Source organism: Colossoma macropomum, unplaced genomic scaffold, assembly GCF_904425465.1.
Source record: "Colossoma macropomum unplaced genomic scaffold, Colossoma_macropomum, whole genome shotgun sequence".
Lineage (NCBI taxonomy): Eukaryota > Metazoa > Chordata > Actinopteri > Characiformes > Serrasalmidae > Colossoma > Colossoma macropomum.
In genome coordinates, this window is record NW_023494800.1 from 35,754,184 (window position 1) to 35,771,029 (window position 16,846).

At 37.9% G+C, this 16,846-nt stretch overlaps 1 protein-coding gene across 4 annotated transcripts in view; it reads left to right on the plus strand.

Annotated features, from left to right (window-relative positions):
- Positions 1-15,528, plus strand: part of rab27b (RAB27B, member RAS oncogene family) — an 81,004-nt gene extending 65,476 nt beyond the window's left edge. For all 4 annotated transcript variants that reach the window (XM_036588147.1, XM_036588149.1, XM_036588146.1 and 1 more), the window contains exons 3-6: positions 3,936-4,021; positions 8,948-9,051; positions 10,429-10,552; positions 13,948-15,528. In XM_036588147.1, coding sequence (XP_036444040.1) covers positions 3,936-4,021; positions 8,948-9,051; positions 10,429-10,552; positions 13,948-14,134 — 501 coding nt within the window. In that variant the 3' untranslated portion in view covers positions 14,135-15,528. The remainder of the gene's footprint in view (positions 1-3,935; positions 4,022-8,947; positions 9,052-10,428; positions 10,553-13,947) is intronic.
- The last annotated feature ends 1,318 nt before the right edge of the window (positions 15,529-16,846 follow it).

Genomic DNA, 16,846 nt, shown 5'->3' on the forward strand with positions numbered 1-16,846 from the left:
CATGCATATCGTTATTAATTAATTTTTTAAACATATTTTGATTCATTTTTTGTTTAGCATAAGTATACATTTCAAAGCAAGGAATATGAGAAAATACATAAACTCACAATGAAAGTAGAAAAAAATATATTTTTATCCTGTTATTTTGTACTTAAATTAGTACTTGGCAAATATTCATGAGGTACAGATGTATCAAAAAAGCTACCTACACTCTTAAAAAAGCTGGTTCTTCTAGGGTTCTTCAGTACAGAAAATTGGTTCTATATAGAATGAACACTCAAAGAACCCTTTACATGATTAAATGATTCTTTGCATGGTAAAATGGCTCTTCAGATTGATGGAGAATATGCTGTAGATGGTTCTATACCGAACCTTTATGAAAAGGGTTCTATATGGCACGGAAAAGGGTTCTGCTACTGTTATGATGTCAAGCTTGTAACAACAGAAGAACCCTTTTTGGTGCTTCATAGAACCATATACAAGATTTTTGCAGACCAGTTCTGATTCAGATTCAAATTCAGAGAGTCTGATTCACTGGAAACTCACAAACGTCTCCCCATAGCTGACACAAGAGATGCTATAAACAGAGAGAGAGAGAGAGAGAGAGAGAGAGAGGGAGAGAGAGAGAGAGAGAGAGAGAGAAAGGGAGACAGGGAAGAAGAGAGCTTGATAGAAACTGACCCTGACCAGCACTGAGCTCAAATGATTCATGTGTAGGTGCACAGACTCCCTGTGTGTAAATAGTGACTAACGTACTTAACAGTGTGTGTGTGTGTGTGTGTGTGTGTGTGTATATGTGTGTGTTCTGTGGCCTCCCACAAAAGTGCTTTGTGCTGAACAGGAGGTGCAAATGTTGCTAATGAGACATAAAGCATGCACTTCTCACCCTCACACCCCCACACAGGGTTGGTATGGAAATATAAACCGAGTATGACACCCACATTCAAATCACATGCAAACTGCTCTTCTTGATGCAGGCGTCCAGTTGGCCGTGTTGTTTGTGTTGTCATGGGCAGACTGGAGACAACTGAACTGAACTGAACTGAGTTAAACTGATCTTAATCATACCAAACTGAACTAAAGTGAACCAAAATGAATGGAACTGATCTTAACTGAAATAAACCAATATTAACTAAACTAAACTGAACCAAACTTAAATCAAAACTGAACTGAACCAATCTTAACTGAACTGAACTGATCTGGACTGGACTGGACCAATCTGAACTGAACTAACTGAATCAAGCTGAATTGAACTGAACTGAACCAAATATAACTGTATTGAACCAAACTGAACTGAATCAAGCTTAACTGAAATTAACTGAACCGATTGGAACTGAACTGAACTGATCTTGACTGGACTGGACTCGGCCAATCTGAATTGAACTCAACTGAATCGCACTGAATTGAACTGAACCAAACCAAATATAACCGAATCTATCCAAACTGAACTAAACCAAGCTTAACTGAAATGAACTGAACTGATCTTAACTGAACTGAACTGATCTTGACTGGACTGGACTGGACCAATCTGAACTGAACCAAACTGAATCGAGCTGAATTGAACTGAACCAAACCAAATATAACCAAATCTATCCAAACTGAACTGAGCCAAGCTTAACTGAAATGAACTAAACCGATCTTAACTTAACTGAACTGAACTGATCTTGACTGGACTGGACTGGACCAATCTGAACTCAACTCAACTGAATCAAGCTGAATTGAACTGAACCGAACCAAAAATAACCAAATCTATCCAAACTGAACTGAACCAAGCTTAACTGAAATGAACTGAACCGATCTTAACTGAACTGAACTGATCTTGACTGGACTGGACCGGACCAATCTGAACTGAACTCAGCTGAATCAAGCTGAATTGAACTGAACCGAACCAAAAATAACCAAATCAAACCAAACTGAACTGAACCGGTCTTAAGTGAACTGAGCCAATCTGAACTGAACTGAACCGATCTTAACCAACCTGAATTGAATTATAATTGAATTACTGAATCGAACTGAATTGAGCTGAACTGAACTGAACCGATATGAACTGAGCTGAACCAAGCTTAACTGAAATTAACTGAACCGGTCTTAACTAAACTGAGCTGAAGTGAACTGGGCCAGTCTAAACTGAACCGATCTTAGCAGAACTGACCTAGAATAACTGGACAGAATAACTGAACAGAATTGAACTGAACTAATCTTAACCAACCTGAACTGAATTATAAAAACTAAACCATGACAACCAATCTGAACTGAAGCAATCTGAACTGAACTGAATTGAGCTGAACTCAGCTGAACTGAACCGAACTGAATGAAACCAAACTGAACTTAAATTAACTGAACTGAGCTGAACTGAATCAAACCGAATTGAACAGATCTGAACTGAACCAAACGTAGTTCATATTCATGTAGAATGTAGTTCATATTCATACTGTCAGTGTGTTATTTGCTCACAAGGCCTTCTGGTGGATTGCTGTAGACGTCTAGGGTGTGGAAGGTGTTGGTTGAAAGAAATCAGTAGATAATTTTTGGGTGTGATGCTGATTATACGAAATGGAATATTAAGATAACAGTGCTGTTAATGGTGCATAATGTAGATTAGGTTAGCAATGCTGGCAGTAATGAACTATAACCATAACTACCATAACCGTAACAATGCTGTTGACAGAGTGTCAGGAGTTCCACTGAGCTGCTTGAGAGCTATCAACTTTTTTTGCATTACAAATGATACACATATTTTTCCAATCTATTATCAGCATTTTTCATTTTTTTCTTCTTTTTTTTCATGATTTCACCCTAATATTGTTGGTGGTGGGGTGTATATAGTGTTACAGAAATACTATTTGGAAAAATATGTGTAAGGGTAATACAAAACATAAAGGGGCTGAATACTTTTGCAAGGCACTGTGCATATTGTTATTCAGTTAATATTGTTTGTTGAAGATTTCAGGTTTCAATGAAACCTTTCAGTTTTTCAATGAAACCTGCAGGGATGTTTTTCCACACCTCTAAAGTGCAGTCTTAACACACTGATCTGATGTGAACTGAACTGAACTGAACCAAATGGAACTAAAACGATCAATCTGAACTGAACCAAACCAAACTGAACCAATCTGAAACAAACCAAAACTGAAATAATCTATCTGAACTGAATTTAACTTGAACTGAACTGAACGGAACCAATGTCAGCTGAACCAAAGCGAATCAAATTAAACCAATCTTAACTAAACTAATCTAAACTGAACTGAATTAAATTGAACTGAATAGAGTCTCAACTGAACTGAACCAGTCTCAACTGAACTGAAACAAACTGAACCAAACTAATCCCATCTTAACTGAACCTGTCTAAACTGAACTGAACTGAAAGAACCAGACCGAACTGAAACAAACTGAACTGAACCAAACCAAACCAATCTGACTTGAACTGAACTGAACCAAACTGAAAATCAATCTAAACCGAACCGAAACTAAATGAATCAATCTGAACTGAACTGAATTTGACTGACAAAATGGACTGAACTGAACTAAAAGGAACTGAACCAATCTCAGCTAAACTGAACCAAACTGAACCAAACTAAACCAATATTAACTGAAATAGTCTAAACTGAACTGAACCAAACTGAACCCAACCAAAACAAACTGAACTCAACTAAACCAATCTTAACTGAATCTGAACTGCCAATGTTAAAGCACATTTGCATTTGATGCAGTGTCTCCTTTGCTTTACTTTTTCTTTTTTTGCATTTTTGCCGTATAAAAACAGTAAAGAACTCAAGGTCATGTGTCATCAGAGCTGTGGTGATTCACTGTCTGTGCCCGAATCCCTGCCGTGATGTCATTTGCGACAACGCACTCGCTCTCAGGGTCTATTGTGTAAGCACAATGGTGGTCATTCTTCAAACCTGTCTGCGTGTTCATGTGTGTGTGTTTTCCAGGTGTACAGCACTAACAGCCCCAATGGGACCACAGGGAAGTCGTTTAAGGTTCACCTGCAGCTGTGGGACACAGCAGGACAGGAAAGGTACCTCACCATGTTTAACCGTTTATGTTAAAGAGCAATCATTTTTTTTAATGTATATAGTTGCAATGGGACAGTTATGCGCAAGCTACACAAAATGGATGAATAACAATAAAAATACTACTAATAATACATTTTATTAAATTGCACACTTTTACGACAGTCTCATGACACTTCAAGACACTTTACAAGCATAAATTAAAAGTTACAAACCTTAGTTCCAAAAAAGTTGGGACGGTAGGTGAAATCCACTTTTAAACAGTACAAAAGCTAGATATTTTTTCCTAAACATGTGCTCTTTCAGAAACTGATGCCTGCATATGTTCCAAAAAAGTTGGAAAATGTTCAAAAATGATGTCGGCAATCAAGCTTGGGTATAAAAGAGGATCCAGGAACGATCAAGTCCTCTATGAGCAAGAATGGGTTGAGGCATGCTACTTTACCAGAAATGCATCCGTGAATATTCCAAAAGTTTAAGAACAACGTTCCTCAGCAAGGGATTGCAAGGATTTTAGGTATTTCACCCTCTACAGTGCGTAAAATTAAAAGACTCAGGGCATCCTGAGAAATCCCTGTGCGTAAAGGGCAAGGCTGAAAACCACAGCTATGCATAGCGGAAGTCATATGTCAACATGGTCCAGAAACACTGCAAACTTCTCTGGAATTGTGCTCATCTGACATAAGATTTGATGTCTACTGTCAGACCACAGTACACGTGGAAACAGATTGTTTACGGAAATAATGGACGGTGGGTTCTTTGTGTCAAAGAAGAGGACCATCCAGATTGTTACCAGCGTAAAGTTCATAAGCCAGGTGATGATATGGGGGTGTGTTAGGCCTGTAGCCAGTGAGTCAATTTAAGTGTCCATTTGCTAATTCTGTTGTCAGCTTACATCATGCTGAGTCATGTGAGGTGGGGAACGACCCACCCAGAGAGAACGGATGGCTGTGGCATCACCGTGGATTGAGCTCAAACAGGGAACTTATAGAGAGGAGAATTTTCCCTCTGTAATGTCTTCGGGTTTCTCAAACACTAGAGGGCACTCCTGAGCGAGTCCCACAATGAATGGATTAAGTTGGAGCATTTGAGTAAAAAAATTTTTATAAATGCTTAAACATTTTAATATAAAAGAATACAATAATTTCCTGAACACAGAACAGCAAAAAAACATTTTAACACTGCTGTTATATTTTTAGGAGCTTTTAAACTCGAGTTATAAGAGTTTAAAACGGCACCTCATATACATGACGCCAGTAAGTGCGAACAGCCAATGAGCTGCTCTGCTCACCAACCAGTCACTCAGTAGCAGTAATGTTAGCGCTCTGCTGCCCAAAACCCGTTTGCTGTAGAAAAAAGGAAACATACAGGTGAGATTTCTTTGCTTTTTTAGTGAAATACATCCTTCTACTTTCTAAAATGAAAGGAAAGTTCTGGGTGAGTGATTAGAAACTATTTTAACTTTTAGTTTTTAGCCATTTACCTCAATTTACAAAGCTCTGTTCATTGAGGACTCGCTTGCAGGCACCCTCTGGCAATTCATAGTCATGTTTTTGATATAACGAGGGAAATAAGAAGAGGCCAGGCTCCTCATAAACTGTCTCTGGATTAGCCTTCCAAGGATGAGGCCAATGCTTAGACATTTAGGAGTTTCTGCTGAAAAGTTTGAGCATGTACTGGAAATATAAGAGAAATCGAGCTATTCAAAACACTGCTTCAATTAAGGGCACCTCTGAAATTCTTCTGAGCAAACCCAAATTAACATACACAACAGTGCAAAAGTCTTAGGCAGCCATGAAGTTGATTTAAAACTATTCATCTGGGCAGGAAGTGAGCTAGTGAAACACTCTAGCTGTGTCACAATTCAGAGGCTGCATCTGTATTTATGTTTATTTGTGTTTATTCAGATGTTATATAGGCTGTGTCCCAATTCAGGGGCTGCATCCTTCAGAGGCTGCATTTGAAGGCCCATTCCGTCACATTGGCGCAACTAGGCTGTCCCATTTCGAAGCTCCTTCATATGCGGCCGAGAAATATGTCCTTCTTTTCCATGGCAGGTTTCCATTCCAACGGGTGGATTCTTCGCCAGCCAACAAGGTTCATTGCGTGCCGGCAAGGACAATCAAGGACATGGTGGCGTCAGCAGAAGAGCGAACGGCGGCTGACTAGACACTTTTAAATGTAAGCATTGGGTTTAAACTGAGTCGAATAGCTAACGGTACAAATGTTAAAAAAAGCCAATGTGGTCTGAAGCAAAACTTGCGCTAATGTTTCGTTTTGTTTTAGTGAGCAAAAGGCAAACAGAGAGAAGCATTTCCAGCTCTAATAATGAAAAATATTTAAAAACTAAAAGTTTTTGGCTCCTTTAAAAGAACTTAACAGGAGCAGAATTTCGTGAGGCACCAGTAAGGGCAGGAACAGCAAACAAATCCTAAGTAGAGCAGAGCGTCATATTTCAGTTCAGCCTTCGTGGGTCTACACAGACTTCGAAGGGCACACCTGAGTAGACCACGTCCTTCAAAGGCTGTTAGCGTGAGTTTTGCTTCAGACCACATCGCCTTTTTTAACATTTGTATGGTTCACTATTTGACTCAGTTTAAACCCAAAGTGACTCCTCAGCTGTTTTTACTCCTCTGCTAATGCCGCCATGTTCTTGAATCCTCACCGGCACGCAGTGAACCTCGGGATATGTTGGCTGGCGAAGGATCCACCTGTTGGTTGGTTGCCATGGAAAAGAAGGACACATTTCTCAGCCACATATGAAGGAGCTTCGAAATGGGACAGCCTAGTCGCACCGCTGTGACACAGTCAGTCTTCAAATGTAGCCTCCGAAGGATGCAGCCCCTGAATTGGGACACAGCTTATATAACATTTGAATAAACTTAAATGCAGTAAATTGTGACAAGAATGTATAGTTTTTTTTAAAAAAGTAATGGATATGTAGTTTAGTAGAATACAGTACTCCAGCCACTGCATGGCTTCGTTCAGTTCCATCATCTGATTTAATCCGACGAAGGATTCGATAATAACTGTGTTGTTTATTTGTATTTATGTTTACTGCCCAGATCATTTTCTCAGTTGAGTAAGACCATAATGCACATTCCCGCTGAATGCACTGTACACTTTCTAAAGGAGGCTAAAAGCACACAAAGGCAAAGCAATGCACTGTGCTGGTCTTTCATTCTCGGAGCTTTCGCTGGCGTCTTGATTGAGCTTTTTCTCATGACGTTCTCTGCTAAAGCCTGATAGCGCTGTCCATCCTGCTCCCCTCAGCTGCCTGAGAGAGCAGCGTAAAGACGTCAGTGACAGTCTGAGCCGTTTTCATTCTTCACACCTTTCCAAGCAGATGGCTGGATAACCAAAAAGGGAAGGATCATATGATCCTGCGATGAGCCGGATTCGCTCTGAAATGCCGAAACTATTTCTGAAAGTATGAGTCATGACGTCGTTGCGCAGCCTGGCTATTTTTAGCGCTCAGCGTGAAGGTTTCAGATATTAGTTTTAGGATTTGAGCAAAGAGCCTCAGCTGAACCTGAAAGAAGCCACTGTTTTAAGCCGATCTGCGGCTTTAGGGAGCATCTGCATATTTTCTTTCCTGTTCTCAGCCCGATATGAGAGAAAGTAGTCTAGTATCTGGAGTCATTGGCCTTTTCTGGCTCCAGTGTGCTCAGTCCCCACTGGCATTTGGCTGGACTATAAAATAAGGCTGCACCGATACTGATACTGTAGGAGTATCGGCGCTGATACGGGCGCTTAAACACAGTATTGGTATTGGTCAGGTATCGGCATCGACATGTGCATGCGCACCTGTAGATGAAATCTAACATCGGCGGTGTGGATTGACCAAAGAAACATTTTTATCCCGATAATCTGAATGGATTGTTTAGTTGTTTGCATAAATTCAAACATTTTCATCAGTTAATATAAAATATCGGAATCTATTTACTCTTTTACATCAACTGTACAGTTCAAAGGTTGAAATGACTGTTTTTAATAATAACCTTTACAAGTTTCACATACTTATATACTTAAATATATAGAAATGGAGAAATATTAGAGCTGTAGATGATTATAAAATGATAAACTGTAGAAAATCAAAAAAGACGTTCTAATAAAATGAACATCCAGAATGAAAAGTTTAGTTGCGGTAAAAATCATGTAAAGGAATTTTGATAAAATGAATGCCTAGAATTAAGTTCTAATAAAATTTATAATCTAAATGAAGTGAAACTAATAAAAATATTTTCCCGAATGTCAGTGTAATAAAATGATACTGTATGAAATTGTAATAAAATTAATATCTAGAGTAAAGTTCTAATGAAATTGATATAATGAAAAAAATTCTAATGAAATTGATATCTAGAATTAAGTTCTACTAAAATTTATAACCCGAATGAAGTGAAACTAATAAAAATATTTTCTGGAATGTCAGTATAATAAAATTATCCTGTATAAAATTGTAATAAAATTTATATCTAGAGTGAAGTTCTAATACAATTTATAACCCGAATGAAGTAAAACTAAAAAAATATTTTTCAGAATAACAGTTTAATAAATTGATCATGTATTAATTTGTGAGAAAATGTATATCTAGAATAAAGTTCTAATAAAACTGATATCATAAAAAGTTATTATGAAATTCATATCTAGAATTAAGCTCTACTAAAATTTATAACCTGAATGAAGTAAAACTAATAGTTATTTTCCAGAATGACAGTCTAATAAAATGATCATGTATTAAATTGTAATAAAATTATTATCTACAATAAAGTTCTTATAAAATTGATATATGCAGCAGTAAAAATGCACAGGTCAGTATCTGTAACTGTTCCTCAGTGTAAGATGGAGCAGTAGGAGAATTTTAAATATTTATTTTGATAATCTTGATTGTGATAAGCTGTGCAATATCAACATCTTCCTCTCCATCACAGGTTCAGAAGCCTGACGACGGCCTTCTTCAGAGACGCGATGGGCTTCCTGCTGATGTTCGACCTGACCAGCCAGCAGAGCTTCCTGAACGTCCGCAACTGGATGAGTCAGTAACAGCAACTCTTAAAGAGACACTCCACCCACAAATCAGACACTCAGTGCAGATCAGCTGAGCCTCTCGCTTTCATTAGAAAACAGCAGCTTTAGTAAAATTCACATTCACTCAAATTTACATTGAAACAGCGGCAGTTAAAAACCAGTGAGAACCACACAGAAATCACAGACATTGATTTTGATTTTTCTTTTTCTCATTCTTCTTCTTCTTCTTCTTCTTCTCCTTCTTCTACGTTTTCTCCTTTTCTCGTTTTTCTTCTTCTTCTTTATCTTTTCTTTATCTTCTCTTCTTCTTTTTTATTTTATCTTTTTCTTCATCTTTTTTTCTGCTCTCTTCATCTTCTACACCTTTTCTCCTTTTCTCCTTTTTTCTTACTCTCTCTTCTTCTTCTACATTTTCTCCTTTTCCTTCTTTTTCATCTTCTTCTCCCCTTCTTCTTTTTTTCTTTGTCTTTTTTCCTTCTTTTTTCTTTCTCTTTCTCTAGTTTCTTCTTCCTCTACGTTTTCTCCTTTTCCTTTTTTTTCTTCTTCTTCTTCTTTTTCTTCTCCTTCTCCTACGTTTTCTCCTTTTCATTCTTTTTCGTCTTCTTCTTCTTTTTCTTTTTCCTTGGCTTTTTCTCCTTCCTTTTTTCTCTTTCTTTCTTTATCTTCTCTTCTATTTCTCTTTATCTCATTTTTCTTCTTCATCTAGTTTTTTTCTCCATATTTATCTCCTTTTTCTTCTCATTTTCTTCTTCTTCTTTGTTATCTTCTCCTTTTTCTTATTCTTCATCTAGTTTTTTTCTCCATATCTCTTCTCCTTTTCTTCTGATTTTTCTTTTTCTTGTTGTTCTTCTTTTTCTCTTTTTTCTACATTTTCTTTCCTTTTTTCTTCTCCTTTTTCTTCTTCTTCTACTTGTGCATGTTGAGGAATGAGGAATGCCATCATGATCACAACTGCAAATCTAGTTGCTTATATTAGTATTACAGTAATGCCAGATTTAGCATTTAGCAACTGCTAAATTAGGATTTTTTAAAAGTTAGTTTTTTATTTTCTTTATCTGAAATTTTCTTTCACCAAAGAAACATTTTTATCCTGATAATCTGAATAGATTGTTTAGTTGTTCGCATAAATGCTAACGTTTAATCTTCTTATTGATCATGGCATTGAATAAAAATCTTAAAATAGCTTTTAGTGTTAAGTTTAGAATATTTCAATATACACTTCTGAAGTTATTATTATATATAAAATCTCCAAAATGGTTGATGACTGTGATTTAAATGTGTGTATGTTCTCTGTACTGTAGCTGTAGGTGGTTTGCACTGTCGGTAATCTGAGCGGCTGATTGGCCGTTGGTCCTGACTGTGTGTCTGGTTGCTGTGCGTGCAGGTCAGCTACAGGCTAACGCTTACTGCGAAAACCCAGACATCGTTCTCGTCGGCAACAAAGCTGACCTGGCGGACCAGAGGGAGGTCCAGGAGAAGCAAGCGAGAGAGCTGGCAGACAAATATGGGTGAGTGAGTGTGTGTGAGATGGCTGAGCCCCTCTTTCGCATTGTGAACGGGTTCTTCAGATTGATGGAGAATTATGTGCTGTAGATGCTTTTTGAAAAGGGTTCTATATAGCACCAATATTGTAACAATAGCAGAACCCTTTTTAGTGCTATATAGAACCCTTTTCCAAAAGGTCGATGGGCACAATATGTTTGAGATCTACCCAGCATAAGATAAAAAGTCTTGGAATGACCTATATGGCCACAAGTATGTGGACATGTGGCCATCACACCTCTATGACATGCCACCACAAAACCATAGCCATTAATATGGAGTTGGTCCCCCTTTGTGGCTTCACTCTTCTGGGAAGCTTTCCAAGATTTTGGAGTGTGTCTGTAGGAATTTGTAGACATTCAGTCAAAAGAGCCTTTGTGAGGTCAGACACTGATGTTGGACAAAAGGGCTCACAGTCAACGTTCCAGTTCATCCCAAAGGTGTATTTTCATGAATTCACACCCATTTCATGAAGCTCAAACGCACAGTTCTCGTGCTGATGTTGCTTCCAGAGGCAGTTTGGAACTCTTAGTGAGTAACAGAGGAGAAACAGTGGCCTCGCTGTGTGAGTTTGCAGTGTTTACTGATTCGTGGCTGAGCTGCTATGTGCTTTCCAATAATAGCACTTACAGTTGTCTAGGGCAGACCTAGCTGGGCCGAAATTTCACAAACTGACTTGCAAAGGTGGAATCCTATGTCAGTGCCACATTTAAAGTCACTGAGCTCTTCAGTACGACCCATTCTGCTGCCAGTGTGCCACTGAGATTGCAAGGCTATGTGCTTGGCTTGGTTTTATACTCTTGTCAGCAATGGGTGTGGCTGAAACACCTGAACTCTGAATAAGTAGGAGAAGTGTCCACATACTTTTGGCCATACTGTGTATAATTGTAACTGCCCTGGTTGTTAAATTAATATAGTGGACCCTGGCCCTCCAAAATGGATTTTCCATTTGGGTACAATAAATCTAATCTAATACGTAACAGGCACATAATAAGTTGGCAGGAAAGGCTGTTTTTGCACTGATAAAAGTTGTGCTGCTAGTCATTGTTTCCTGACTGGGCTTCATAGACTATGTGGCATGTGGTGATTAACTTGTGCAATAATGATCGACTCCTCCTCTGTGATAGTCGGCAACATTTTATTTTTTAATTTTTTCTCAGTGCATTTCAACTGTAATTTAACACAATATAGCAACCCTGTAATTACACACTAGGCCTGCTTGGTTTTCTGTGTAATGAGTGTGATAACCTCTGCAAATCATTCAAGTGAACAAAAGCTGGAACAAAAGAATGAAGCATGTCACGTTTTTACTTTTGTGCTGTTAACTTCAGTGGTATGATTTTGGTGATTATGCCTGCCATAATTATTACATATTCATCTGAGTGCAACTATTTAAGCTGATGGCCGTTGTTATCTTTCAGTCATATGTTTGTCACAGCAAAAAAAAATTGAATTGGGTGCGTTTTCATCTGCTGAGTCGAGCCAGATCTAAATAACAGAAAGCAGAATATGAGTCATTCTACAGAAACATCCACTTTTCTATCTGATCTTCATTGGTGTTACACATAATAAAGGAAACACCAGAGACATTTTTAATGAACAATGCATTTTACAAAATAACACCTACAGAACATCAAACCACATGTTGTAATTTAATCCATTTTGTGTTCTATTTTTTCACAATGACCTCAGAATAAAGTCGGTCACACCAGTGACTTCAGCTAAAAGCTTCATATGAAATCATGAGCTAAATGAGAAAATCTCTGATAACTGAAAGACACAGTGGACTCACCATGTGCTTTTCATCATAGATCCTCAGAAAACAGGTAAAAGGAAGTCGAGTGATGTCATCAGTGTGACTTTTATTTCAAAATAAGAGATTTTTTGTTATGAGGTAACACCAGTGACACGACTCCTGGGGACAACAACTTTCATTATATGTTTTATAATATTTATTTGCCATTTGTTTTCTTTATGTCATTTAAACCATATATCCCATAGTCATGTATAGATTATTGTAGTTAAAATTGCAGAAAAACATGTTTTTTTCTTCAAAATATGGCCTCAGCCTTTACACATGACTGTGGGGACGAGCTCTTCTGTGGTGCTTGGAATTCTGATTGATTTAAAAAACAATATTGCTAAATTGAGGCTCAATAAGGTGAAATTGTTAAAATAACTTGTTTCATTTTAAAAATATATATAAACTGTAATCCTAACATGTTTTTCAAGTGTAATATATCTGTAAACGCTGGGGACACAGTGTTTTTGAGACGTGTCAAGGACCTTGTGGAAACAGTAAGACCACACCGCCAGTCAGTGAGCTCCTCTACAGTCTCAATAGGTGGAAGGTGATTATTTGGCTGTTCAGACATGGAATAGAAATGTGAAATGTCATAATTTTGAATACCGTCATTATTTTTTAATAAAAAGAGCTTTAATAAGGGATTAAAGGTATTAAAAACACCTTATTACTGTTATTCCGCTCCAGCTCTACCTTAAACTGTGTGAAGTTGTTCATTAATCTCTAATAGACTTTGTAATGTGGTTTCAGACACTGTATGTGAAACTGTTAGCTATAAACATGGACAAAAGTACGTTAGCATTGCTAAAAACAGTAGCAGCAGACTTGAAGCCTGAATTTTATAATGTAACCTTGATTTTGTCTTAATTTCTGGATGTAAGCTTCCATTATTTGTTAGCTACATATACCGTAATGCTAATTTTCAGAATTCAGAATTCACACCCAGAAACTTACACCCAGAAATTAGCATTACGGTATATGTAGCTAACAACTAATGGAAGCTGACACCCAGAAATTAGCATTACGGTATATGTAGCTAACAAATAATGGAAGCTTACATCCAGAAATTAGGACAAAATCAAGGTTACATTACAAAATTCAGGCTTCAAGTCTGCTGCTACTGTTTTTAGCAATGCTAATGTACTTTTGTCCATGTTTATAGCTAACAGTTTCACATACAGTGTCTGAAACCACATTACAAAGTCTATTAGAGATTAATGAACAACTTCACACAGTTTAAGGTAGAGCTGGAGCGGAATAACAGCAATAAGGTGTTTTTTAATACCTTTAATCCCTTATTTCAGCTCTTTTTATTAAATAATAATGACGGTATTCAAAATTATGACATTTCACATTTCTATTCCATGTCTTTGTGTAAGTTTCATTATTTGTTAGCTACATATACTGCAATGCTAATTTCACACTAAAGCTAAAGAAACTAAACCTAAACTAGACACCAACACTAAACCTAAAGAAGCAAACTTTAGACAGGAAAGTAAATCAGATTTTATGTTAAAGACTCAAATCTACATTCATTTTCTATCCTTTCTTCTCCAGCATCCCTTACTTCGAGACGAGTGCGGCCACGGGCGCGCAGGTGGACAAGGCGGTGGTCACTCTGCTGGACCTGGTGATGAAGAGGATGGAGCAGTGCGTGGACAAGCCTGCAGCCGACGCCCAGAACACCGACGGCACCAGCAAGCTGACCGCCGCCCCTGCTAGCGAAAAGAAATGCGCCTGTTAAAAAACACCAGGCCGCGCTTTGTTCCCCCCTCTACCCCACAGTGGACAAACATGGAATTGCAGCTCAGCCCCACGCGCTGATGTGGTCATGAAAAGCACGGCGCTGGACAGCTTTCGCTCCAGCCCTGTCCGACGTGTGGACTTTACTGTTTATTTCCCCAAAATGGCTCCAATGCATTTTTGAGCGTTTCTGAAATTGTCTCTGGTAAACAAGATTTTGTCCCCCTTTCCTGTCTTGAAGAAATTTATGACAGAATATCTGTTAACAATGACAAAGATAACTGTATGGGTTACACACAGTAGAATCCACCTTTACGAAATGAATGTTTTGCTACTTTGTTCTCGTTTCTCATGCCTTGACTTACTTTAACCCCGTTTTGAATATCTTTCTTTTTTTATCCATGCTATTACATTTAGCAGCAAACAGCTCGGACACTAAAATACAGTCGGTGATGGTCAAAATTGAAAACATAGTGATGGCTGAATACTGTACTCACTGTCCTAAACGCATTCAGTAACGTATTCAATTACAGTACATAAAAAAGTAATGTATTCAGAATACATGTAGAATACATTTACAGTACATCTTGGTAATTCACACTGTTCCTCGCTGTCACTGGTTGGCAGTTTTCTTTATTTCATGCAAAACCATTTATCATTTAAATGAAGTTTCTCTTCAGTCCAATGCTTCTGTCCACTGCTGCTCCCACAATCCCCTGAGCAAAAGTCCAGTACAACACTGATGCTAAACTCATCACTCGCAAACATGTCCACTACTGAGAAGATCATTCCTTTAAGAGAGCTCAGTAGCACTGAGATAAATAACTGGCTCATCACTTTGGTTTATCAGTCTACTCAGGCTTTAGCAGGAACTTCAGTAAAGAGGCTGTTAATTGAGGCCCTCTTTAGAGATTCTAAACTAGTTAATAAATATATATTTTCTAATTTAGTGAGTAAATATTCTAAAAATATTCTCCTACGAATGTAACTGAATTCTGAATACTGCATTTCCAAAAAGTAGCTTGGACTGAATACTTGTATTCCATTACATCCCAACCCTAAACACAGTTAACTCCATTTGATTTATCTGATCTGGACTTCAGTTTCAGGCTCAGGGTTGATGTTCTAGACACTGGATTTTGTCTCACTGTAATTGTGATGGCCAGCTGAAGTTCCTTTCTAGTACTAGTCATAGTCTAATTCAAATATTAGCATGCTAATTCGGCCAAAAATGGCCCATATTTTTCAACGTCTCAGAGCAAAGACCAAATTATACGTCTGTGTCTGCTTATCTGTGAACAAATGCGACATGTGCAGACGTTCACATAGAGTGTGTTTACATGCACTCAGTAATCAGATTTCTTTGGTCATCTGATTATTTAAATGGTTATATAAACAGCATACTCTGATTTCTTAGATTGGAGTAAGGTCTAGAAATCTGATTAAGAAATCTGATAAAATCTGATTAAGAAATCTGATGAAATCTGAGGCTGGATTTTAGCTCAGTAATCAGATTTCTCAGTGCATGTAAACCCTTACACTGATTTCTTTCGGATTTCTCAGTCTGAGCATGTGCGAAAACAGATGCCGTTACCGGAAATAAGCTAGCAGCGAGACGCAGCAAAACACTTTTGGAGCGGCGCTGAAACCAAATACATGCTTGACGAAATTAAGGATTTAAATATTCTTCATCTTCATGATGAAGGTTCAGGTAAAGTGGGTCGATGTTGTTTTTAAAAAAAAAAGCCGCAGTATGAAGTTTGAGTTTTACGTTACATTTACGTCACGTCTTCTTCTGTGCGTTTATTGGCTGGTTGTAAAGCAGAAATCCGATTACTGTCTGACTCATGTAGACCCAGAGTTTCCCCATTATCTGATTACTCAAGTGCATGTAAACGCGTTGATCAGATTACTGACAAAATCAGATTTTCCTACAGTTATCAGATTGTTAAGTGCATGTAAACACACTCACAGATATCTGCCAACACTTCATAACATGAATGCGTGCACTACTACTGTCCAACTTCATGTTTCTTACCTTTAAACTGTCTCTGAATATTACCACAGTGGGATTATTGGGGGGATAATCGATAATAATAAAGGTTTACTTTACTTACATGGTCACCAAATAAGTTGACACAGTGCACAACTTGAAATCCATCATTCAAATATATCAAACCATCTATCTAACAGTTGCTAAATGCTAGTTCTGCTGTCTAGTACAGAAGAGCTGGTTAGCGTTAGCTTAGCTAGCATGATAACAGCTCTGCTCACCACTAAACCTGCTCAATTCTGCCTAACTAGGGCACAACTTTAGAAGATAATGATTCAAATTTCAAGTGAAGTCAAGTAGCTGATGCTGAAGGGACAGATTAGTGAAATTAAATCTGTTCCGTGGTGTTTTATCTGTAGCCTGATTGGCTATCTTAACGTTAGCTTAGCAAGCAGCTACAGACCCAAACAGAGCCACTCACCACAGCACAGGTCTGATTCTGACTGACTGCTGCTCTGCTGACACAAGTGTAGATGAGAGAATCTGATGTTTGAGAGAGTAAAAGTGACCCGACTGACAGAAAAGCTAAACTTAACCTCTTCTGTGGTTCTTTAGAAGGTCTTAAATCAGTGTTCTTACTCTGAGACGTTTGATGAATGTGGGCCAAAGATTGTAAAGTACTGAAAACTATGAAGTTTACTGCTAAATGCCTGAACTTGT